This window comes from Lissotriton helveticus, chromosome 6 (genome assembly GCF_964261635.1).
Source record: "Lissotriton helveticus chromosome 6, aLisHel1.1, whole genome shotgun sequence".
Lineage (NCBI taxonomy): Eukaryota > Metazoa > Chordata > Amphibia > Caudata > Salamandridae > Lissotriton > Lissotriton helveticus.
In genome coordinates, this window is record NC_136067.1 from 1,879,612,397 (window position 1) to 1,879,637,654 (window position 25,258).

Consider the following 25,258-nt stretch of genomic DNA (forward strand, 5'->3'; position numbering starts at 1 on the left):
TCCTCCTCTCTCCTCTCTCCTCTCTCTCTCTCCTCTCCCTCTCTCTCCACTTCTCTCTCCTCCTCTCTCCACTCTCTCTCTCCTCTCTCTCTCCACTCTCTCTCCCACTCTCCTCTCTCTCCACTCTCTCTCTCTCTCTCTCCTCCACTCTCTCTCTCTCTCCACTCTCTCTCCTCTCTCTCTCCCACTCTCTCTCTCTCTCTCTCTCTCTCTCTCTCTCTCTCTCTCTCTCTCTCTCTCCTCTCTCCACCTCTCCTCTCTCTCTCTCTCTCCTCTCTCTCTCTCTCTCTCTCTCTCTCTCTCTTCTCTCCTCCCTCCCTCTCTCTCTCTCCACTCTCTCTCTCTCTCTCTCTCCACTCTCTCTTCCTCTCCACTCTCTCTCCACTCTCTCTCTCCACTCTCACTCTCTCTCTCTCCTCTCTCTCCTCTCTCTCTCTCTCTCTCTCTCTCCTCTCTCTCTCCCTCTCTCTCTCTCCTCTCTCCTCTCTTCCTCTCCCCTCTCTCCCTCTCTCTCTCTCTCTCCACTCTCTCTCCTTTTCTCCACTCCTCTCTCTCCACTCTCTCTCTCCTTCTCCTCTCCTCTCTCTCTCTCCACTCTCTCTCTCCACTCTCTCCTCCTCTCTCCACTCTCTCTCTCCACTCTCTCTCTCTCTCTCACTCTCTCTCCTCTCTCTCCACTCTCTCTCCTCTCTCTACTTTCCCTTCTCTCTCTCTATTCTCCCTCTACTCTCTCTCTCTACACTCTTTCTACACTCTTCTACACTCTTCTAACCCATCTACTCTCTCTACTCTCTCTACTCTCTTCTCCCTCCACTCTCTCTCCACTCTCTCTCCGCTCTCTCTCTCTTGCTCCACTTTCTCTCTTGCTCCACTCTCTCTCACTCCAATCTCTCTCACCCACTCTCTCTCCACTCTCTCTCACAAAGTAGTGTGTGTTGCCATGGGCGTCTGCAGAAATGTTTCCATCCCCCTTGTACTCTTCTCCCCTCTGCCTTGCACTCTTCTCGCCCTCTACCTTGCACCCTTCTCCCCACTGCCTTGCACCCTTCTCCCTCTGCCTTGCACCCTTCTCCTCTCTGCCTTGCACCCATCTCCTCTCCACCTTGCACCCTTCTCCTCTCTACCTTGCACCCTTCTCTCTACCTTGCACCCTTCTCCCCTCTGCCTTGCACCCTTCTCCCCTCTGCCTTGTACCCTTCTCCTCTCTGCCTTACACCCTTCTCCTCTCTGCCTTGCACCCTTCTCCCCTCTGCTTTGCACCCTTCTCCTCTCTGCCTTGCACCCTTCTCCTTTGTGCCTTGCACCCTTCTCCTCTCTGCCTTGCACCCATCTCTTCTCCGCCTTGCACCAATCTCCTCTCCGCCGTGCACCCTTCTCCTCTCTACCTTGCACCCTTCTCCTCTCTACCTTGCACCCTTCTCCTCTCTACCTTGCACCCTTCTCCCCTCTGCCTTGCACCCTTTTCGGCCCCTCTTACCCCACCCTGCGGACGCCCACATGGTGCTTCTAACAAGAGTGTTTACCTGAGGGCACCATTTTGCTGCCTCATCCCTTCTCATATGAGCTTTGCCCTGGAGAATGCTCTCTCTGGGGGCTCCCACTCCCACCCTTATCAGGGTCCCGAGCAGTGCTCTGTGCTGCCTCCTGCTCTCTCTGGGGCCCCCAGCCCCCGTCCTTGTCAGGGTCCTGAGCAGTGCTCTATGCTGCCTCCTCTCTCTCTGGGGCCCCCAGCCCCCGTCCTTGTCAGGGTCCCGAGCAGTGCTCTGTGCTGCCTCCTGCTCTCTGGGGCCTCCAGCCCCCCCTCTCCTTGTCAGGGTCCCTGCTCTGTGCTGCCTCCTGCTCTCTGTGGCCCCTAGCCCCCCCCCCACTCCTTGTCAGGGTCCCTACGCTGTGCTGCCTCCTACTCTCTGGGGCCCCCAACCCCCCTCCTTGTCAGGGTCCCTGCTCTGTGCTGCCGCCTGCTCCCTGGGGCCCGAGCCCCCCCTCTCCTTGTCAGGGTCCCTACTCTATGCTGCCTCCTGCTCTCTGGGTCCCCCAGTCCCCCCTCCTTGTCAGGGCCCCTGCTCTGTGCCGCCTCCTGCTCTCTGGGGCCCCCACCCCCCTCTCCTTGTCAGGGTCCTTGCTCTGTGCTGCCTCCTGCTCTCTGGCCCCCCCCCTCTCCTTGTCGGGGTCCCTGCTCTGTGCTGCCTCCTGCTCTCTGGGGCCCCCAGCACCCCTCCTTGTCAGGGTTCCTGGTCTGTGCTGCCTCCTGCTCTCTGGGGCCCCCAGCCCCCTCTCCTTGTCTGGGTCCCTGCTCTGTGCTGCCTCCTGCTCTCTGGGGCCCCCAGCTCCCCCCCCCTCTTTGTCAGAGTCCCTGCTCTGTGCTGCCTCAGAGGAGCAGTGGAGACTGCTGTCTCTGGGGCCCCCACCCTTGTCCCGGTCCTGCTTCTGGCTCTGACTGAAGAGAAACAATGTTGATACTTTGTTTCTCTTCAATCAGAGGAAGGGGGGTCAGGGGCTCGGAGCAGCCTGCACCTGCACCTGCTTTCGAGGGAGAGAGGTTTGCAAGCCTCTCTCACAGCTCTCAGAAGAGCTGAGGGGGGGGGGGGGTGCGGGGTGCGGGGCGGGGGCGGGGCCTCATTCATTAACTGAGGGGGGCCCCCCGCACCGCGGGGCCTGCAGGGGCGTTTGTTACGCCTGTGGTCTGCTCATGCATGGACCGAGTGCACTTGAGCTCTGCTACTTGTCTTGGTCATTGAGCATAGAAATAGTTAATGGAAAGGCAAGGGCATGATTGATTTGGGACTTGCTGTGCCAGACCTAGTGAACTACAAACTGTACTCAGTGTTTGCTTTACAGCGTTATCAAATTGATTTACAGCGTTATCAAAATTATTTTAACTGCCAAGTGAACTTCCCCCTCGTGCTCAGCGCAAAAACTGGTTATTGCACAACCCTCTGTGCTTAGTGTTGCACGAGCGGCCTGCGGTGTGCTATTTTAAGGCTGAGGCAATGGCGGCCAGACCTGGACTCCTGGCTGCCGGCGGGCAGCTGCTCTCTAGGCACCGGACCGCCGTCCTCTGCGCGGCGGCGCTCGGGGTGGGCCTGGCCGCTGCCTGGCTCTGGAAGAAGCGGCGCAGGAGCAGAAGGGAGCGGCGGCAGGTCGGGGTGGTCTCACAGCTCTTTATTTACCCCGTCAAGTCCTGCAGAGGGGTCGCCCTGGTGGAAGCCGAGTGCACCAAACTGGGCTTGAAGCACGGAGAGCTCCGGGACAGGTATCACCACTGTTTTGTGCAAAAACATTTAAGCAATGTTAGGGCCCATATTAGGTGGAGGAAAGCGCGGAGGTTTATTTCCCTTGCATTTTCCTACTTTTTTCTTCAAACCCTCGTTGCCCTGTGATCTATTGTCACGCATGACAGTTTCAGGCTGTCCGGGATTTTAGGGCAATAGCGCATTGCATGATTGGATTCTCATTCTCCTTTTACCAGAGCTAAGTACTGCTTAAAAAATACCAGAATACAAATAATTGCTCACTAAAACGCCAGGACTGCAGAGAGTGCCACCTGGTGGAAGGGGCCACCTGCATGCTGCAGTAATGAAGGACTACAAGCACCAGCCATTCAATGGAAGCATGCATTGCCAATGCCAGTAGGTCTGATCTTCATGTGGTTGTGCTTGGAAACACATGCATGCACAGCAGTGCATAGGCTCTTTGGGCAGTGTGTAACCTTCTGCCTGGCTCCATAAACTGAGGGGGAAAAAACAGGGGGAGGTTATAAAAGCTAAAGAAAGAGGCTGTCTATAGAAGGGTGAGGCAACCATAGACTGCACATTTCCACATGCCTGTGTTTAATTGAGCACATTAAAGCAAGTTTTATTAGCTTTGCCAGTGCTTGTTTTCTCTCTCAGTATGACTTAGTAGCTTGGATGGACTGTGCCTATTGGAGCAGCCTAACACATATAATGGTGTGCTGTGCCCTCTGGCCACACTATAACTAGGGCTCAACAAAGTGTCCTGTCTGTGGTTAGTAGTAATTATCATGGGAGTGGACATGAAATGTAATTTGAGAACATGACAAAACCTCCCCCAATGGAAGTGGCATGTTTCATCATTGCGTTGTCAGTTAAAGGAAAGCGGTGTGGCGCAGCGGCCAGGGCGCCTGACTCCGGACCACGGGGTTCCGGTTGGTCCCCGGTACCTCATCCCCGGTGCCTGCGGCAGGTTAGGCCAGCGCCATGTGACTCAGGGAAATAGCTCACTTAATCTTCCAGACGGCTCCCAGCGCTGTGGCACCCTCGGGTAATTGTGCGCTTTACAAATAATGGATTTTATTTAATTTCTCAGTCAGTGTGACATGTTGCGTCCTGTACTACCACTCAAGTCTGTCGAAAAAGTGCACTAGTAAAAACATATACTGTAGTTGTACCTACATTCCGTCATCCATAGGAACTCCTATAACTAAAACTGTGTAGGAGTGGGATACAGAACTTTTATTTTCTATAATTTTGCTTCCTTCCATAGCACACTATACCAAGTGAGGTCGGCGTGCTTTATAATGGAGACAGTGCTCCGTTGTTTACACTAATTTCATGGTGCTTTAACTTTAAAACACACTAGTGGAGACCAATTGCTTCAGGTTACATTACCACCAATGTGCTAACAATAAGAACAGAACTGATGAGACAGAATGTCTCAGGTTACATTGATGCACCAGCGACAGGAACCTGTAAAGGGATGGGCATAACTGGAGTAAATCTCTGTAGCTTCATTACTCACACTTACACCAAATTTATTCATAATTATGCGCAATTCTGTGAGAAGCTTAGTCCAGCATTTAGCACTATTTTCTTAATGCAAAATACATCCTCATGTTCAAAATGGGCCCAAGGATGCATTATGCGCCAAGAAAATAGCACAAAATACTACAGCAGTAGCCAACAGCTGCTTGCTCTCTCTAAATTCCTTGTTCATGAGCTCCTGTGGTAGGATCTTTGCCCCAAATTGCTCTTAATTACTTAAATTGGCTTAATCCAGTAATTTTGCATCACATGGAATTTGTAATTATTGAAATTACTTTGATTACACTGGTGTAATTAAAAGTTCGCCGAGGCATGATCCTGTACAGTCATACTGTTTCTATGGACAGCACTAGAGATTGGTGACTCCTTTAACCTTAGAGTGACAGAGAACGAATATCTGGTTAGTAGTCATGTGTGACCATTCAGAGCATTGTAGTTGTGGAGCAGGAAAGGGAGAAAGGAAAAGTGCAAGGCGGTTGGGCAGATTTAGTCTAGGGAGAGGGTAATAAGAGGGGGAGGAGGCCAAGAGGCATAATTGAAGCATGTTTTACAGACCTGTGGGAGAAGGAGGTAGGAGTAAAAGTGGAGATGGTTGTTTTGAGGGAGAATTTTGGGATGAACTTTAGTGGAGCCAGCTAAAGGGAAAAGAAGGTAGTGGCAGGGAAAGGTGACATAGAAGAGCAAGAATGAAGTGATAGGGCGGAGTGAAGGACAAAGAAGGTGTATAGTGTTAAGAGTAGAAAAGAGACAGAATAGTGAAGTGAGGAGCCTGAAGGGGATAAGGATGGAAGGATAGCTAGGACAGAAGAAGATGGAGGAAAAGGGAAAGCTATGGCAAGGTTAGGTAGACAGAACATTGGAAAGATTTGAGGTGAGAAAAAGGGAGAGTTCTAGGAGAAAGAATACAAAATGTGAAAGGGAGTGGGTCCTGGTTAGCTCTTAATTCAACTTTTGTATGAAAAGGACCAGGTTTAAGTTGCTGGTGAGATGTCAGTAGGTCATCTTGGCATCTCATTTCAGCTGAAAGTGAGTCCTATAGAAATGGATCTGCTCCAGAAAAAGTCTGGGAGCTGACAGGATGTGCTTTTAGGATTATTACATTTAAGGCAGAGGACATCTTTGCTTCTCAGTTGTTTTTTTCTCCCGACATTTTAAGGTAGAATTTAGGTAATCTTGCTGGACATAGTGAATGTTTATGGATGTTATATAGGCAATTTAGAATTTGATTCTGTCCTCAAGTGATGACTAATTTAGCTGTTATATAGCCTTTGTTAGGACTCCCCTGCTACAAGTCTAAACCGAAACCGGAGTGTGTTGTGAGCCCTCTGTTTTTCGTGGATTTCATCCTGTACACATTCATAAGGACATCAACAAAGAGGTTTAATGATCATAATAAATCATATCAGAAGGGCATTATGACTTAAGCAGTATAATATTAACATAGGAATCTTTCTACTCCAATATCTGCTGTTGTGAGCTGCAGAAATCTGAAGAAACAGAAGTAGACTCATTCAGGCAAACGCTACTCCTGTGGCACATCACATAGTCAAAATCACAAGATCTACTCAACTGGCAACACAGTTTGTTAAAAAACACCTTGCATGATTGTTTAGAATGCAGTTCCTTGCTGTGCATGAAATTGATTTCCTTAGAAAGAAGGGAAGATAAAATTATCCCTATCCAAGCAAACTTTGCCGGTCCCAGTGCTTAAATCATTAAAAAAAACTAGTGCCTGGGCCCTCATCAGGAGACCACTGTAGCTTGCACCAGACATTGCCCCTGCCAGAACTGCCAATGGCAGTACCAACACAATTACTAATCATCACACTCCTACAAGTGTGACAATTCAACCTATTCCAAGCCCCTAAAGCTATAATAATGGCTTTGGCAGCATTCAACAGTCATTAGGTTTCTTGTGATATCTATTGTCTTTATTATAAACTTAAAAGTGGCTTACATCCTGCCCCCTCTCTTACCTGTCTTTTCATTGGTTCCTTTGCTTGTCACTTACTTTTCTGCCATTTCCATTGGCTGTAGCTTCATTTCCTGCATCTACCAATGCTTGTTCATTGGCTGCTTGTCTTCTCAGTTTACCGTAGCTGAAATACTGTTAACATCTGCTTTGATGGAACTATTTCTTTTATAAAGTTTTGCCTCTTTCTGCATTTTTGACTTGTAGCAGATTTACATAGCTCAAGGTATCACCAGAGAGATTACGGGATTTGCCCAGTGGAAACTCGAACTGGGATTGCCATCTCTTGAGTCAGCAGCTCTTGCAGCTGCACTACATCCTCTCCACTCCGAGATACTTGTTTAATGAGTCTTCAGTTATGTTAACAAAGACATGTTTTACAGGTCAGCTAAATGCTCTGTCTTTTTGTACTCAAACAGTTTCTCCAAAACCTAGGCCAATGCCCGCTGAGAGAGGTTTTGTTGTATTTATTTCTGCTACTCAGCCTAGAATGTTGGGTGTGGGAGCTAATTAGAATGTTGAGTGTGTATGATTGTCAGTTGGATGAAGGGCTGAGCGGCAGGAGGCTGCTCCTGATGGGGTTTATCCTCTTCTTCTTATCTTACCTGGAATAAACTACTTACAAGTAAATTCAAGGACTACGCTTCTCTATTTACAAAATTTTAGGCGACTTTGGACCTACATGTACAACTTCAAAAGTAGACGAAATTCACATGAATTGATTTCTTAAGAAACAGAACAGATCAGAAACAGAGGACTTCAGGAAACAAGGTAAAATACTTTACAATTTAAAGTTTTGTCTAACCTATCTGGCACCACGAGACCCCACCAGTGACCCCGAAATCGGTCGCCCTAAGACTTAAGAGTGCCAGTTCAAGCTGTCATGTTCAAGGTCAAAAGACTGTAAGAGCCACGGAGTGAAGTCATTGACTACTGTCGTTGTGAGCTGAGAAATAAAATATCAGGTGACCTGTTCACACACTGCCATACCAAAGCATTCATTCCAAAAACACAAAACAATATAGTAATGAGTGGCTTAAGTTTGACAGCTATCTCATGCGCAACATAAAACTCCCATACACCATACATGCAATGAGTGACTTAAAACAATTTCTCAGTCATCTCATGAACAGTAGAAAGCATGAGTGACTTAACACTTAACAGGCATCTCATGCACAACCATAAAAATAATGAGTGACTTAGACCCTTAAAAACAGAACTGGGGCAATAAGCTCCCACAACCTCACCAAAAAATTGGACTGGGGCACTTTGCTCCCAGAATCTCAACGTAACCAAAACAGGGTACTAGAAAGCACACAAAATTTTGAGTAAAGGCGAAAAGCGCAGGATACAATCACTAACAACCCCATAGTAGGGTGAAGAACACCCGCACGAAATGTCAAGCATACAATCCATAGCAGATATAAAGTCTTAGACTCCGGTGGGTGATCTCTCACCCGAATTCATCAATCAAAATGAGCCCTTGACTGAGAGATCCATTTAGCTGTTGCATCATCACACAATGGCGCAGTGAATACCTCACGTGGAATGTGAAGAGCAAACGAAGATGCACTGTGACTTGGAGATTAAAAAAAATGACATTCCTTTTATATCGCATTATGAGTGTCCATAACGACCGGTTTGTTGTTCTATACTGCATCATGAGTCTCCATAACGACAAGATTGTCTCGCACGTTCAGCCATGGACACGGTCCATCATTAAAAGCGTACCTGTAGTTGTATCTGTATGCGAAGGGATGCAGATAAACTGTATTTTCATGTCCCGCGACAACTTCAACTGTAGCCAATTGGAACCATGTGACATTCAAGAAACTTTATTAAACTCATGGTTGGCAAATGGTGTCTCTAAATATAGGAATCAACATCGACTGTGAACTTGTAGTGAAGCTCCACACACAAAATGGCGGCACGCAAAGATGATGCCTCGCCTGATGGCTAGCGGCATCCGCGTGCAGCTAAAATGTCCACAAGCGCCAGGCTCTTTGAGGCAGCTTGAGAGCACACGTCATAAAGGATTACATGGAGGCAACACAGTATGCAGGTATGCAGGTAAGACAGCGCGTGCTCAGCCAATGCTTGCTGCGGTAGCCCGTGACTTGTTTTAAAATGTAGCAGAGGCTCAACTGTCATGGAGGAGTCACAACTACATTAGGCAGCAAAATCGATAATAACAAAGTACTAACAGTTACCGAACAAATACCACTAGTAATCTCTGCCCTCTACAATAGTGTGTAGGCTCACCAGGGATGCCGATATTCCCACAACAACCTGCTAAATTCCTCTTGTGTGCCCAAGGGTCTCCAATTTAGACTCCACAGCATCCAATGAAGTTGACCTCTCTTGGCGAAAACTCAGGTTATCCACAATGGGTTGTGGCCGCTTGACTCAAGTGTCTTCAAGGTTAAATAAGAAAACATAGTTGGAAAAATCTGGCAGACTTGACTCAGGACATCAGGGCTACCCCTCACAGTACATGCCACAAGAGTGCTAGCCTCCTCTATAAACAGATAACTCGCAGCTTCACGTAATTGGTGTCAAACACTACTTTAAAGGTCAAAACTTCTTGGGATTTGTATGCCATGTATTGGTGTGGTGGCGTGTTTGTTATTTTGACTTGGGTGTAATGTGTGTGGGAGGTTTGTCTTTTTGTTTGGGAAAGGGAGAAGGTGGTGGTGAATGTAATTTGCTGGTTTGCGTGAGTTATTATTAATTGCTGATGTTGCGTGATTTGATTTGTTCTCTGTAATTTTATTTCTATTTATTGATTTTTTTAATTAAAGAACGGAGATGTGTTGTATTTATTCCTTCTGCTCAGCCTAGAATGTTGGGGGTGAGAGCTAGTTAGAATGTTGAGTGTGTAAGACTGTCAGTTGGATGAAGGGCTGAGCGGCAGGAGGCTGCTCCTGGTAGGGTCTATCCTCTTCTTCTTATCTTACCATCTTACCTGGAATAAACTACTTACAAGGAACTTTAAGGACTATGCTACTTTATTTTCAACAGGTTTCTACTTAATTACGCTTTTAACCTATTTCCACCCTAGTGACAGCTCCTCTTTGTGACCTGGGACAGTCGCACACATATAGGAAAGTCTGCAAACGCCTCACTCATCTCTACCAGCAGGGCGCTTAGTGCCTTTGAAGAGCATCGCATTTTATTACAAGAGATGAGCGTCTTCACATGGACAGCTCAAATTAGATAGACGATGGTTTGTTTGGGATCTCGGGTCTGTTCACACTTTATGTCAGAACGGAATCCCTTTGTATGTGCCTGTCACTTCCATCCTAACATCCGTGTAGCAAATTAATGATGGGCACTGGCAGTGGGTTCATCTAACCGACTCCCACTTAAACAGTTCATTTCATTCTGCATCTAAAGACGCAACCAATAAATGACTAAAGTGTGTGCAAACAACGCACGATTATACAAAGCTCTCACACAGCGCCAACGCACCCCTAGAAGGCTGCTATATCACTTTCTGCTCCTGTTACTATGTTTGACAGGTTGACTTGAGAGGCATGCTTTGACTAGTGGGTGTCGCTTGTTCACATTTCTTTGCAACCATTTGCCGTTTTTAAGTTTCGCCTGCACATCGCTCATTATTCCTCACATAGCCGAAACCGATGCATTACCAATATTTGCTTTTAATGTATATAGAATTAATAAACAACTGTTGTTGTACTCATCTCTAAATTAGACAGAACAGTGCCACCATGTGGTAAACTGTTACAAGCCCTGGTGCTGGCAATCAAGTGTTGGTGCCGAGCACCAGAAACCACTGGTTCAAATTAAGCACTGCAGGTCCCTCTCAGTCTTGCTCACAGAGTGAAAGTAAAAATGCCTGGCTTTAGCTCAGAGATGGGCTTTATGTGCTTTTTATGGTCTGGATTGACAGTGCAGCTGCCCCTGGACAGTTATGTGAGAATCACTAGAGCGGGGCTTTGTTTCCACACACATGTTGAGAGCCAGGAGTACATGTTTAGATTGGGCAGATGTGTGATTCCACAAAAAGTGCTTGCCTTCCATTCAACTGTGATCATTTTGTTTATTTATCCAGCTGTCTGAGGTTGAACTTTGAGGGCCACACATATGACATTGTGACATTTTTTCCCTCCCTTTATTGGAGCTGTTGTTGCTGCTGTTGTCCTTTCCACAGTAACAGCTGTAGTCATGGTGTAGGCTCCTGTCCTGTTGTTGTCACACTGTATTTGCTGCTGTTGTAACGACTATTGATGATACTTTGGTACCTGGTGTAGTTGTTGCTACAGTTATTGTGGCTGTTGTTATAATACTCCCAGTGACAGTTGTGGTCTGTACTGTGATTAGTGCTATAGAAGTAGGACACTGCAGCACGGTGAGATATAGAAGCAGGACACTGCGGCACGGTGAGATATAGAAGCAGGACACTGCGGCACAGTGAGCTATAGAAGCTGAACACTGCGGCACGGTGAGCTATAGAAGCAGGACACTGCGGCGCGGTGAGCTATAGAAGCAAGACACTGCGGCACGGTGAGATATAGAAGCAGGACACTGCGGCACGGTGAGATATAGAAGCTGGACACTGCGGCACGGTGAGCTATAGAAGCTGGACACTGCGGCACAGTGAGCTGTAGAAGCTGGACACTGTGGCACGGTGAGCTATAGAAGCTGGACACTGCAGCACGGTGAGCTATAGAAGCAGGACACTGTGGCACGGTGAGCTATAGAAGCTGGACACTGCGGCACGGTGAGCTGTAGAAGCAGGACACTGCGGCACAGTGAGCTATAGAAGCAGGTCACTGCGGCATGGTGAGCTATAGAAGCAGGACACTGCAGCACGGTGAGCTATAGAAGCAGGACACTACGGCACGGTGAGCTATAGAAGCTGGACACTGCGGCACGGTGAGCTATAGAAGCTGGACACTGCAGCACGGTGAGATATAGAAGCTGGACACTGCGGCACGGTGAGCTATAGAAGCTGGACACTGCAGCACGGTGAGGTATAGACTAGGATCCCTTACACTCAAAAGAGACACGAGATCTGGGAGGAGGAGCTGGACACTGCTGCATGGTGAGTTATACCCAGAGATCCTTTACACTCAAAAGAGACAGGAGACCTGGGAAGAGGAGCTGGACACTGCAGCACAGTGAGGTATAGACAGAAATCCTCTACACTCAAAAGAGAAATGAGACACGGGAAGAGGAGCTGGACACTGTGGCACGGTGAGTTATAGAAGCTGGACACTGCTGCACGGTGAGGTAAAGACAGAGATCCCTTACACTCAAAGAGACACTAGACCCGGGAAGAGGAGCTGGACGCTGCAGGGGCGTAACACAAGCCCCCGCAGCCCCCATGTTGGAGGTTTCAAGTAAAAATATACCAGTTTTGTGAGCGGTGGGGCAAAGTGGTAGGTGGTGGGCCGGATGGCCAGGGGGGGGCCCTTCATGTATTTCGCAGGGGGGCCCCCTCAAGTTTTGTTACGCCACTGGTGATTACAGCCATAGTTGCTGCTATTGTGTCTGTATAATTGAAGTTGCTGTTATTTGTGTGTTCACTACTGTGCTTACAACTATTGTGGGAGCTGTTGCTGCTCTGGTGGTAGCTGTGGTCACAACTGTTGTGGATACTATTGTGGCCTCCGTTACTGCTCCTGTCACACCTACAGTGATAGAAGCTTTTTGCACTGCTGTTGTTGCTGCTGAAGTGACATCTGTGGTTGATGCTGTTGTTCCTGCTGAGATGGAGCTGTGGTCATTTGTGGTTGCTGCTGCCTTCCTAGCTGTGTTGTAGTTGTAATCACTTCTCTAGTTTCTGCTGTGGCTACAGTGTGGTCACTGCTCTAGTTCTTGCCATGGTGACAACAATGGTACTGATGTTGTCTCTACTGTTGAAATTGCTGTGGTTGCTGTAGTGTTTGCAGAAATACAAAGGGATAAATAATTGAAAAGGATAATTAATGGCTACGAAGAGCACTTCTTTTGAAGGCATATGTGCACATGTAAGCAGGTGGGAAGCCATCACTCACAGTGCAAACTATTGCCTGAAGTGCGCTGATACATTTATGCATGCCATTTGTATTGATGGGCAGAAGCAAAATGCGAATGACATTTGAATAGACCAAAGGATGAAGAGGGCTGACATGAGGCCCTTCATATGGCTTTAATTATGAGTGGCAGTATCCACCCTGGAGTGTTTTGTGAATCAGGCCTGGCTCAATGTGTTGATTCTCAAGATCATAACATTGGAAAGGTCTGGCCTTCACCCGGTACAGAGTGCTTAGCCAACCTGAGTACTCAAAGAAGCACAGTTGTGAGTGACCCTTGGTATTCAAAACATTGAGTCTGGTTACAAAGAGAAGACAATCTATTTCGCACATCCAGAGTTCCACTTGAGCATGAAACTCTATGAATCACCACTTACAAATATATTTTAAATTGAAAGATACTTTAAATAGTAATTTGTGATTAAGATCAGATTTGTTCCTGAATAAGACGGGTTCCACTAAATCTATATGCTGACTTTTACAGCATTGTGAGCGATTTAGATGGAGAACATGCTCCCTATGAATGTGTGTAACATATTACTTTGAAAATATTTTGTGGGGAACAAGTGCCGTAGAATGTCTAATGGCCTTATTACGACTGTGGCGGTCCATGAGACCGCTGCAGTCGAGGTGGCGGTCTAATCACCGCCACACTACGGGACTTCCCGTAGTATTATAAGTGTGGCGATTGGACTGCCACTGAACCGCTGCTACCGCTGCAGATTCTGCGATGGTCTGGCAGCGGATTGAGGCCAAAATATGCTGGTGGTGCCACAGCGGAACCGCTAAAACATTTTGAGTTGCCATGAAAAGGGTGGTGGTGAGGCAACAAAGGGGTACCCCTGTGCATGGGGGTGCATGCAGGGGGGCACATGTTGTGCCCCCCTGTAGTTGTGCATCTCCAGTTCCTGCTCGGAAAGGAATGCACAACATTGTGCATGCCTTCTTGTGTAGGAACGTGCCCTGGCAATCCCACGGCGGTGTTGTTTAAGGCTCACGCAGAGCCTTTAAACAGCACTGCCGTGAGACTGCCACACTACCCGCCTGACAACAAAATTCCTTGTAATCTGGCAGGCGGCAGTGAGTGCCGACAGTCCTGGAGCAGAGCGATGGCATGCCGCCCACTCCAGGACCGCCGAAACTTGTAATAAGGCCCTAAGTGTATCCTATTTGTTCAAAAAATGTCAAAAGAGATGTTAAAGGGTTTTGCGGTCTAACCTAGAAAGGGTTTTACCACTTTCTATACCTGCTTGCTTGATAACACCACAATTGTTAAACATCCTTATGATGTTAGTGAAGATGCACTACTTATTGCTCTGTAACAACTTCTTTGGAAGTGTGGATGGAGCTGCTCCTGTAATTCTTCTGTATTCATCCGCAAGTCCTTGACTTATGCCTCAAAGTGGATATTTCTTGAACAGAAAATGGCGATCAAACTGTTTTAAAATATTGATAGGCTTAAAACTGACTTTCATAAACCTTAATACAAACAAAAAATATCAACAGCAAAAATATTGCATATAAAAATATCGTGTAACAAACATCAGCTGGCACAAAAATATAAAATAAAAATATAAAAATACTGAGATCACAGGAATTAATACAAATTCAACAGAACCTGAATATCGATAACAAAATTATTGAACATTAAAATGTTTCAAAATCCCTAAAATAAATAAAACATATAATAAAGTGCCATAGCATGAAATAAAATGTATATACAAATATTACAATGTAATACAAGATACATGAAAAAATAAATTAATCTTTCATGTAAATCCAAACAAAAAATGACTAACTCCTACCAAGACTTTAACCTATCAAATTTAAATCCAAAACAGCTAACAAATAGAAACAAAGCCTTAATTAAAAAATAATCTAAATAAAGAGCAGGAAGCAGGAAAACAAACCAAACTGCTGCACCTGAGGCCACCTTCCCAGGAGACTGTTACTCGGCCAGAGTGAAATGCCACGAGGATCTACTTAAGGTAAAAAAACATGCAAAGCACTTAAAATTTCACAAAAGTAAGCCTAAAAAATATCTTTAAAAATGAAACATAGAACAACAATAATCACAAATATATAAAAGAACTACACCCTAAAAGTAATTCTTTTTCTGTCATATGTCTATAATACAGACCCAAATGGTTAAAAAATTAGAACTGAACGTGAATAAAAAAATCTAGGAGGCTGAAAGTCAGTATGAATGAAAAGCAACTGTAAAGTTAAAATCCTCCACGATAAAAAATAAAGTGCATGAATAAAAAAATGTAAACATGCTATCTTGGGTGACCACCTTCCTCCAGATAATTACGCACACTGTTTCAAAGCCCTGCACTTTTGTATGGTCCAAATCATTCTCATTTAAAATAACGTCACTGAAATCAATGAACTGTGGGTGATTCATTCAGGGCTGGAGACACTGTGCATAATGACCTGGGAAACATACTAAACAACGAAGTCTAAATTACGACTTACCTGAACAACGAAGTCAGAACAACGAGGAATCCCAAATAACGAAGTCCTTAACCACGACTCTTCATTTCAACGAATTCCTGAAACACAACATTCCTAAACTATGACTCAGACTTCTCCGCCTCTAGGGAGGTAAAACTATTAGATAAGAAGCCGCTGCAGATTCATTACAACAAAATCCCATACTGCTCATGGTGTATATTTATATATCGACCACTGGAAGAATCACATATACTGTTCCAGAGATTTAAAACTGGTGTCATATCTATTAAAATGCCACTTTCACAGAAATGAGACTTGTGCTCCGTTGAACATTTCATATTACTCAAAAATGTGTCTTCTGCCTCGAGTATGCCCATATTTCTCCCTAAAATGAGATTCATTCTTTCACACGATGTATTCCTTTTTGTTAAAACAGAGTATAATACTGTTTAAATGTATTTTTCAGTCCAAATGACCTCTTTCATATGTATGTCCATCTTTTTGCCTCCATATATGTTTGCTCCTAAAACTCTTTCTGCAATAAATGCATCTTTCTTACTGTCTCAACATTATGTTGCAAAAGAGCCCTGTCACCTCAGAATAAAAAGTTGTGATGTTCCTAAAAGGGCTGTAATACTTTATATTGATACTTTGGGGACTGCATGCATACCATTTCTGTCGAATCTGCTGATGTATGCGCAAGATCGTTTCCCTCTGTTTTCCGGACTGTAGTGCTTTCCGGTGAAGAAGAGAAGAGGCAGCAATGGAAGACAGGTACGATTATAAAACGTTTTTTAAAGTTTAATCGCATGGTGGATAACTCTAAAGTAAAGTAAGATCTGTGGGAAGTGTTATAAAAAAGCGGATTGAAAAGAAAATACTAGTATAAATGTGTAAAGAGCAATATGGTAATTTTCGTGGTTAAGAAACTCGTTGTAAAAATTGTAGTTGTTTGGGTTTGCTCGTTGTTTAGCCTTCGTGATTAGGGAATTTGTGGTTTAAGTAGTAGTTCAGTCATACATCCTAATGATCTATCGTGAGGTGCTCACCATAATCCTATCAAAAAATAAAAGTAAAAATATTTCATAAACGGATATATAAAACAACAGATTATTATTTACATGTCTAAAACGGAAATTAAAGGTATTATTAATTACTTGTTATAACATTTAATTCTATTTGTATCATAGAAATCATGATTTCATTTTATATTTTGAAAAAAGTTGTATTTCCTTAAATACATTGATATTTTTATTGATTTTTAAAAAGAGTACAATTTTAAACTTTTAATTTTTAAACTTCAAATTTTAAAACTTATAATTTTGAGAGGGTTTAAATTGACTATTTCTACAAAAATAAACAACATTCAGGAACACTGGTAAACTTTGGGGATAAGATTTACTTACAATTAAAACACAAAATGCAAAGCAAGATATATCAATTATAAAAGTATAGAAATGTATAAACATTACACTAATACAAAATCAGTAAGATAAATACAAAGAAACCAAGCAGAACAACTTTAAGAATATTTCAATAAATCCTTATTACAATAATTTAAAGCCACGTATTTAGTACAGAAATGCATTAAAAGTTTATAGAGTAAAAATGTAATAATAATGAAAAACAAGTATATATATTTTTTCCTTTTAAATAATAAATAATAAATATATATATATATATGTGTATATATATGTGTATATATATATATACTAGCAGCCCGTCCCGACGTTGTCTGGGTATGAATTACTGCCGGCCAGTAGTATATTGTTTTGTAGGATTTCGTTTTGATAGCATTTCTTATCTGTGACAGGCCTGTGAAACGCTCCGATTCACAGTGCACTGCTGATGCACTTAAGAGTGCGCGTTCAGTAGTGTGTGAACTTGAGTTTCCCTACTTTATTTTTCCTTGCAATATTATATAGCGCAAACTCGACAACATACATGAGCACAATTTACATTACAGAAGAACACATTCATTTGTGGTAGGCAAGGGGAGACAAAGCGATTTGCCTGGAATCACAGGATGTTGAGCTGATGCCGAGATACAAACGTAGCTCCTCAGGGCTAGGTTTGGGTTTTGTGGTACAGGGGTATTTTAGGGTTCAGGGGTAGGTTTGGATTTTGGGGTACAGGGGTATTTTTAGGGTTCAGGGCTAGGTTTGGGTTTTTGGGGTACCGGGGTAGTTTTTAGGGTTCAGGGGTAGGTTTGGATTTTGAGGTACAGGGGTATTTATAGTGTTCAGGGATAGGTTTGGGTTTTGGGGTACAGGGTATATTTATAGGGTTAAGATGGGTTAGTGTTTAAGGGTGTTGGGGTATTTTAAGGAGTAAGGGTGGGTTATGATTATGGGGTGCAGGGGTATTTAAAGGGAGCAGCGTGGACACCTGGAGCTGGAATGTACAGAACCTGGGAAGAAAAAACAATGAAATATTGGGCACAACGCTCGCTTTTTTTCCCCGTAATCCTGCGCCCCGCACACGCAGCACACGCCCACAGCACACGATATGAGACATTACATGAAGGGCGGACGTACCACACGCCCCCAGCATTTGTCACGCCCCCCAGCACACGCCCGCAGCACAACGCAGACACGCCCACAAGGGACTACTTTGCTGGCACGGTTCTTTTACCTTTTAAATGTATAGGGTGGGCGTCTGCATAGCCTATGTCCTTCTGCTGCAACTACTCTTTCCAACGCTGTATTGGGTGTTGTGATTGGTGCTGTGGTTTTCTGAGATTACCCGCCTCAAAGGTTTGGGCTCTCACTTTAATATATTAGTATGGATATATATATATATATATATATATATATATATACATTACCTACTGGCGGTCGCCAGTAGGTATATATAGTTAGGATTTTTTCTCTATGGGATTTTTGAAAATTCTATGTCTAATAACTTTGGCGTTTGTGGACGGAATTGGCTGAAATTTTCAGGAAAATGGAACATTTTGTTTCTGAGCAGCCCCTGAAAATTTGGGGGGGGGTTCGTCAAGGGGGGGCCGAGAAAAAAGGGGGGTCCCAAAACGTGTTTTTAACATTGAGTTTTCCATAGGGCGGTTGGCCTCACTTTTAGCCCGAACGGCTGAATGGATTTGCACGAAACTTGGCAAAATTGTAGGGACTGGTAGCCCGATGTGCCTTTGCTAGGTCTCAATATATGTGCTCCAGTGGATTTTGAGAAATTAACGTTCAAAAAAAGATATATATCTGTAACAGCGGACCAGGCAGCGCTCCAGTTAGCGTACTTTTCGCGTTACGGAGCTTTGTGAAGCGAAGCTGATTGGTTCTCCGGCGTCTGTAAACATTCCAAACAGTCCGTAGCGGCCGCCATCTTGTCTCTCGGTAGGATCGAGAGACAAGAGGAGGCCAAAGCGAAGGGGCAAATGACCGTAAGGGGGCATAGTAGATCCTCCCTGACCCCCTAGGTTTGATGTGGAGGTTTTAAAAGGGCCCCGCGGGGCAAAAAAAAAATATAATAATAATAATCGAACGGCTGAATGGATTTGCACGAAACTTGGCAAAATATTAGGGACTGGTAGCCCGATGTGCCTTTGCTAGGTCTCAATATATGTGCTCCAGTGGATTTTGAGAAATTAACGTTCAAAAAAAGATATATATCTGTAACAGCGCTCCGCTTCGCGTACTTTTCGCGTTACGGAGCTTTGCGAAGCTGATTGGTTCTCCGGCGTCTGTAAACATTCCAAACAGTCCGTAGCGGCCGCCATCTTGTCTCTCGGTAGGATCGAGAGACAAGAGGAGGCCAAAGCGAAGGGGCAAATGACCATAAGGGGGCATAGTAGATCCTCCCTGACCTCTTAGGTTTGATGTACCATTTTGGCAAGTTTGGTGTAATTCCGTTCAGCCATTCAGGCTGTAGACGTATCTAAATGTCCTATGGAAAATTGCATGGGGAAAACACATTTGAAAGTGTTGAAATTTAGAACCAATTAAAATGTTACTTTGGTTTTGTATTTGTGTGTGATGAAAGTTAATTGGTTATGTATATATCTAAAATGAGAGGAAACCACAGCCATTTTGTGATACTACTGTCTGAGGTACATTTGTGAGGAATTTTTGGTGCTCAATTTCTGGTGTTTGATTTACACAGTACTAACTTCTCCTACTTTTAAAAAGGTGAGTTGTTAATTTGTAAGGGGAACTATGTTGTACACTTTAAGATAATTTGAAAAATGTTTTCTGTTATTTATTTACAGTCCTTCTGTTATACTAAATACTTGATAAAGTTAGTTTTATATTATGTATTACTAAAAACGATAAATGAAAGTGATTATTTTTTTCTGCAATTTACAGCAAGCAATTTCAAAATAAAATGGCTCACAATGAAGAGACCGTGGCAATTTCTTTTGAATTATCCACTACATTTATTGAAATTGACAGCACCAATAATGAAGTATTCTCACAAGGAGGAGATGACTTGAATGATTTTTTTGATCAATCTCTTGATGGCAAATTTATCGAATGTTTGGAGACCATAGAGTTACAAGAATCATCATTGCAGACTTTTCATGAGGAGATTCCTGATGAGATGATTGAAGAGGAAATTCCTGATGAGGACATGTTACTAGTTCTTTCAAATTTTGACAATTCAGAAGAATAAATTTATATTTAGAAATCAAAAATTGTTTGAGACATTATTCATTTTTATTTTTAATTTATGAGGTTGTAGCGAAGTGATTGTAGGATAAAATGAGACTTATAGTATAGAGTGCAACATTTTTATGTTACATGGTAAGTTTACTCATATTTACTTCCCTTCTCCCACTATATTATCTCCAATGTGTATTTGACATCTCTTCTTCATCTCCGGCCTCCTTTCTCTCACTGTCTGTCTCTGATGCATCTTATCGCTGCCATTTTGTGTAATTATAGAAGAGAGTAAAATAAAATAGTTCGGAACGTGAAAAGGGGGCAAAGTAGAGTACCCCTCACCCCCTAGGCCTTCTCAGGCGGTCCCAAAAGGATCAGTTTCTGTTTTCCTGAGAGATTATGGTATGAGTTCCATATACCACAATAACTTGCATTACAACATGCAAGATATCTATCTCCTATTACCAACTTTTGGAGATATTCGCGCCAAGCGCGAATATCTCCAAAAACTAACACCTGCCCTGAGCAGTTCTTAGCCATGTTATCCAATGGGAGGTGGATAACATGGCTAAGAGCATTAGCTCGGTAATGCATGAATATCGCGGACTTTTTAGCGATATTCATGCATTGCGGGCGTTTTTTATCGCATTTGCGATAAACCTTGATAATAGCAAGGTTTATCTGCGATAATTTCTGATGATGCTTAGCGGTAAAAAATTCGTTGCTAAGCATCGTTAGCGATAAATATCGCTTAACTTTGGTAATATGCACCAACGTCTGTTAACGATCGATTCGAAGGAAATGAGGAAGTGTTGAAAAACATTGTCTGCGCCATCTTGCCTTTTTTGAAATGCCACACTTTTGTCGTGCACGGCAGCCATTTTAGATGCCTTGACCAGACCCACTCTCTGCACGCTGTTGATCCGTAGTATGGCTCCCCACCCTCGCAAGCATCTTCCCCAGGCACTGGTCACCCCCGCTCTCTGTCTTATGCATCGGCAATAAACCTCCCCCCATCTGCGCTGCTCTTCCCTGAGAATCACACTCTGTGCCCGCCCGACACCTCCCTTTCGCCCTATTCACTACCGCACCCTCTGACACTCCTCTTCCTCTGTGTCCGATTGTCCAGGCTATCAGCTAGCCCTGCAGATGTAGTTTATGGCCCCAGCTGTAAAGAATCACCCCTCTTCAAAGGAGTTATAGTAGATCAAGGCCCACACCCGATGAGATCCGTCAAACCACACGCGTTCCTACTATCTGAAAACCATCCTGTATTGTGATTGGGGAGGGGACTGAGCCTGAAGCGGAAGATTCCAGGGATGACTCTTTGTACATCACAGTTTTTACAATTATGTGTCACATTAAAAATATATAGCACTCCAACAAAGTAGTAGGAATATAAAACTTTAATAACTTATAAATATATACAACAAAACAAAAACACTAAAAACATTTAAACAATGAAGAGACCGTGGCAATTTCTTTTGAATTATCCACTACATTTAATGAAATTATCTCTTGATGGCGAATTTATCGAATGTTTGGAGACCATAGAGTTACAAGAATCATCATTGCAGAGTTTTCATGAGGAGATTCCTGATGAGATGATTGAAGAGGAAATTCCTGATGAGGACATGTTACTAGTTCTTTCAAATTATGAAAATTCAGAAGATGTTGCCTGGGGGTGGGTCGTCAGTAGCGGTCTGTTGTGTGAATAGTTCCAAGGCAGCAGAACGCGCTGAAATCTAGATGGCACGAAGGTGATGTCTAGTAAGTTGCCGCCCAGCAAATAACGGCGTGGGGCGCCGCGGGGGGGGGGGGGAGGCAGTCCAAAGTTCCGTTAAAAGGGCAAAGGAAAGGATCGGTGGTTTGAACCATCAGTCAAAAAGGGGAGGGGGTGCAACAATTTTTCCTACCGGGTCACACCGTGCTTTCACCGGAACTGAGGTCTGCAGGATTCTAGTCATTCAAACTGAGGCTGGTGCCAGCATGGGAGCGCCGACGTCCCGCGGCTACAGTTTCGTCACTCCACGGGCGATCATGGCAGTCATTCCCCATCGGGGGTGTCTGCGGGGGTCGGGGACTCCCGCGGCTCCTCTAGAATCTTCAAGGTCGTGGAGGACTACGGTGGTGGAGTCAACCAGTGACCGGGCCATTTCTTTATGCTGGGCCCGCTCTTGCCAGGTCGACCGCCATTTTGAGAGTTCGGTAGCTACTGGCGATCGCGGGGTCAAATGAGCTCCACCCTGCCGGGCGAGACGTTGCAGCATCGCCACAGTGGAAGAACCCTTTTCCGGGCGCCTGGAGCGCTGAGGGTGCAGCTGGGAAGCCTCCACCTGGGGAGGCGGGAGAGGCCTGTTCGCACCGTCTCTCCCACCCAGTGCACCCCACGGCGTCTCGCTTGACATTTGTTATGGCCGGACCAGGCGATGAGGACGAGGGGGGGGGGTCGGAGGCATGTGCAAGACATCCCCCCCCAGTGTTGTCGCAGCCATTATAAAAGAAAGAAGAAATGTCCCGTCCGTCTTTGGGCCGGACCTCCGGTGGATGGCGGCCGGACGCCCTTTGCTCTGGCCCCCTGAACGGGTTCCTTGGCTCATCGGCTGCAGCCGGATCCCATCGGCCCCAGCCCCCGGCCGTTGGTGGCCGGACCGGGAGAGAGAGTGGGGGGACAACCTGCAACTCTCAAGTGCCACCGCGGCCGGACTGGGAGAGAGAGGGGAGGGTCGAGGACATAGACATTCCCCCCCCTGCAACTCTCCAGTGTTGTCAATCCCCCTGGCCGGGTCCCGCTGGCCTCGGCCTCTCCTCCGGCTACTCCTTACGTGATGATCTCCTGGCCGACGGTTGGCAGCAGGACCCGCCTTATATGTGTTGCTTCCGGCTGGGCGTAGCCGGAAACCTGTTGCACTTTGGAAGTTTCCAGAATGGGGCGGATGTCTGCTGACTTGTATCTTTCCCAGTTTGCCGTTATTTGGCCGTGGCAGGCGGTGGGACAGACACGTTTTGGGGCAGTGAGGGGCGATGAAGCCTCGTTGCCTTGTGGCCGTTGCAATGTCACACTTGGTTTCTCTTACTGTTTTCAGGTTTCTTATTACGGGTTTACTTCTAACGTTTCTTGTTTCTAGGACAATAATAGGTTTTATCATTACGTATTGTTATCGTTTCTTTGCTTGTTATTTAATAAAAAGTTCATTAGTGGCCTACTGATTTTCGTTTTCCTATTCCTTTCTTTCCAGGTTGTTTCATGCTAAAGTTTCTGTTAACAGGATACAGTGATCACTTCGTTATTATTGCCTATGTCCTTTTCACTAGGGGTGCTCTCTGGTCGGGCCAGATGACCTATCTCTAGTAAATGGTCCGGGTGAAACAGGTGCATCAATCAGTGGGGAGTAGATAGGCATGACAGATTACAACGGGGGAGAAAGGTCCGCATTACCTACCCTTTCACTACTTGCAAAGATTTTCCTACGTTTATTTGCAAACAGGGAATACCTCCAAAAAGAACCAATTCCCAAACAGTCAATGTTCGGGCAAACAATCCATCAATGAGGAACGAAATAGGCACGACGTGTTAAAGGTTTGCGTTACCTACCCTTCACTATCTGCAAAGGGAGAGAGAATATTCCTATTCTTCCTCGTTTGCAGGCAGAGAAGATCCTTAAGAGAACCAACTTCGAACAATTCAATGCTCGATTCAAACAATCAACAAGGGGTACTGTGAACACAAATGAACACCGCTTATGTACATACACATTGCTATTTTCAACAGGTTGTACCTAATGTTTCTATTTTAGCGAGGTCAAAAAGAGATCCCATTAGTGGCCTACTGATTTTGCTCGATTCCTTTTGTTTTTTTACACGATTTTTCGCTATCTGCAAAGACTAAACAGAATATTGCGACTCTGTGCTTGTTTGTAAATAGAGAATGAACCAAAAAGAACAATTAATCAAATGGAGAGAGAAGCAGGCACGACGGATTACAACGGGGGCAAAGGCCTGCGTTAACTACCCTTCACTATCTGCAAAGAGAGAGTACTCCTAATAGAAATGAGGGGGGGGGCCAGCATTCAAAGCAGATCAGTGTGCATAAACACGAAAATGTTTTTACTTACCACGTACTTGACATTCGACAGCTTATGATATTTGCTATTAAAAAAACATTGAAATTCACTGAAAAAACCATAGGTTATAGACCATATATAGTTAGGAATTAGCATTTACAAAACCTTGAAAATTCACTGAAAAAACCATGTTATAGACCATATATAGTTAGGAATTAGCATTTACAAAACCTTGAAAATTCACTGAAAAAACCATAGGTTATAGACCATATATCGTTAGGAATTAGCATTTAAAAAACCTTATTTTACTCACACAAAACCATTGAAATTCCATATATAGTTAGTTGCACTAACTATATATCGCGCACCCGCAATCCACTGCTGATGATGTCACATATTACATCATTCATGACATGGTCAGTGACATCACTGATGACATCACTGATGACATCACTGATGACATCTCAAATGACATCACTGATGACATCACTGATGACATCTCATTTGACATCAATGACCACATCACTGATGATATCATTCATGTGACAATACAATGCATCTCCTCACACTTTAATATAACCTCTGTTACACCCAGTGTTAAATACAGAGTATAATTTTTGAAACCATTGACACACCAATACTAGTTACTACATACGCACTCACTGATTCCTACGTCTACACACACATTCACTCATTCACCCATACAATCATTCATACATACAATCACTCATCTTTACAACACTATCATATGCACTCATACACCTATACAGACACTCACACTCTGCCACTCATCCATGGAGTTACTCACACACCTAGTCAGTCCTGTAAAGAATCAATCACACTTCCATTTTCTATTTTTTCCATTTTCCATTTAAACATAGCGTACCTTACATTTTCAAACATATACTAACACATACTTACTCTCTTATACAATCATTGATACAAGTACACATTGATCTGCACAGAGTCACACATCTCCCAGCCAGCCACACACACACTCAGTCTCCCATACAAATACTTGGACAATCAATCAATCAATAACCCATATAGTTACTCATATAGCTACTGATCAACACATGCAGCAGTTTACAGAACAACAGACATAATGATGCACAAATTAAGACAGTTTAGTCACTAACCCATGTACTCAGTGAGACACATTTAATCACTCACTCATACAGTCAGTCACGCACCTAAATCCTTCATCCAGACACTCATACATCTACTCATTCTTCAATATGTAAAACATATTTAAACTTTACAGAAACACACAGTCAATGGATGATGTCATCAGTGATGTCATCAGTGATGTCATTTGAGATGTCAT

At 44.5% G+C, this 25,258-nt stretch overlaps 1 protein-coding gene across 1 annotated transcript in view; it reads left to right on the top strand.

Moving 5' to 3' along the window:
* Nucleotides 1–2,987: 2,987 nt before the first annotated feature.
* Nucleotides 2,988–25,258, top strand: part of LOC144763843 (mitochondrial amidoxime-reducing component 1-like) — a 318,064-nt gene continuing 295,793 nt past the window's right edge. The window contains exon 1 of the mRNA XM_078649815.1: nt 2,988–3,253. Coding sequence (XP_078505941.1) covers nt 2,991–3,253 — 263 coding nt within the window. The 5' untranslated portion in view covers nt 2,988–2,990. The remainder of the gene's footprint in view (nt 3,254–25,258) is intronic.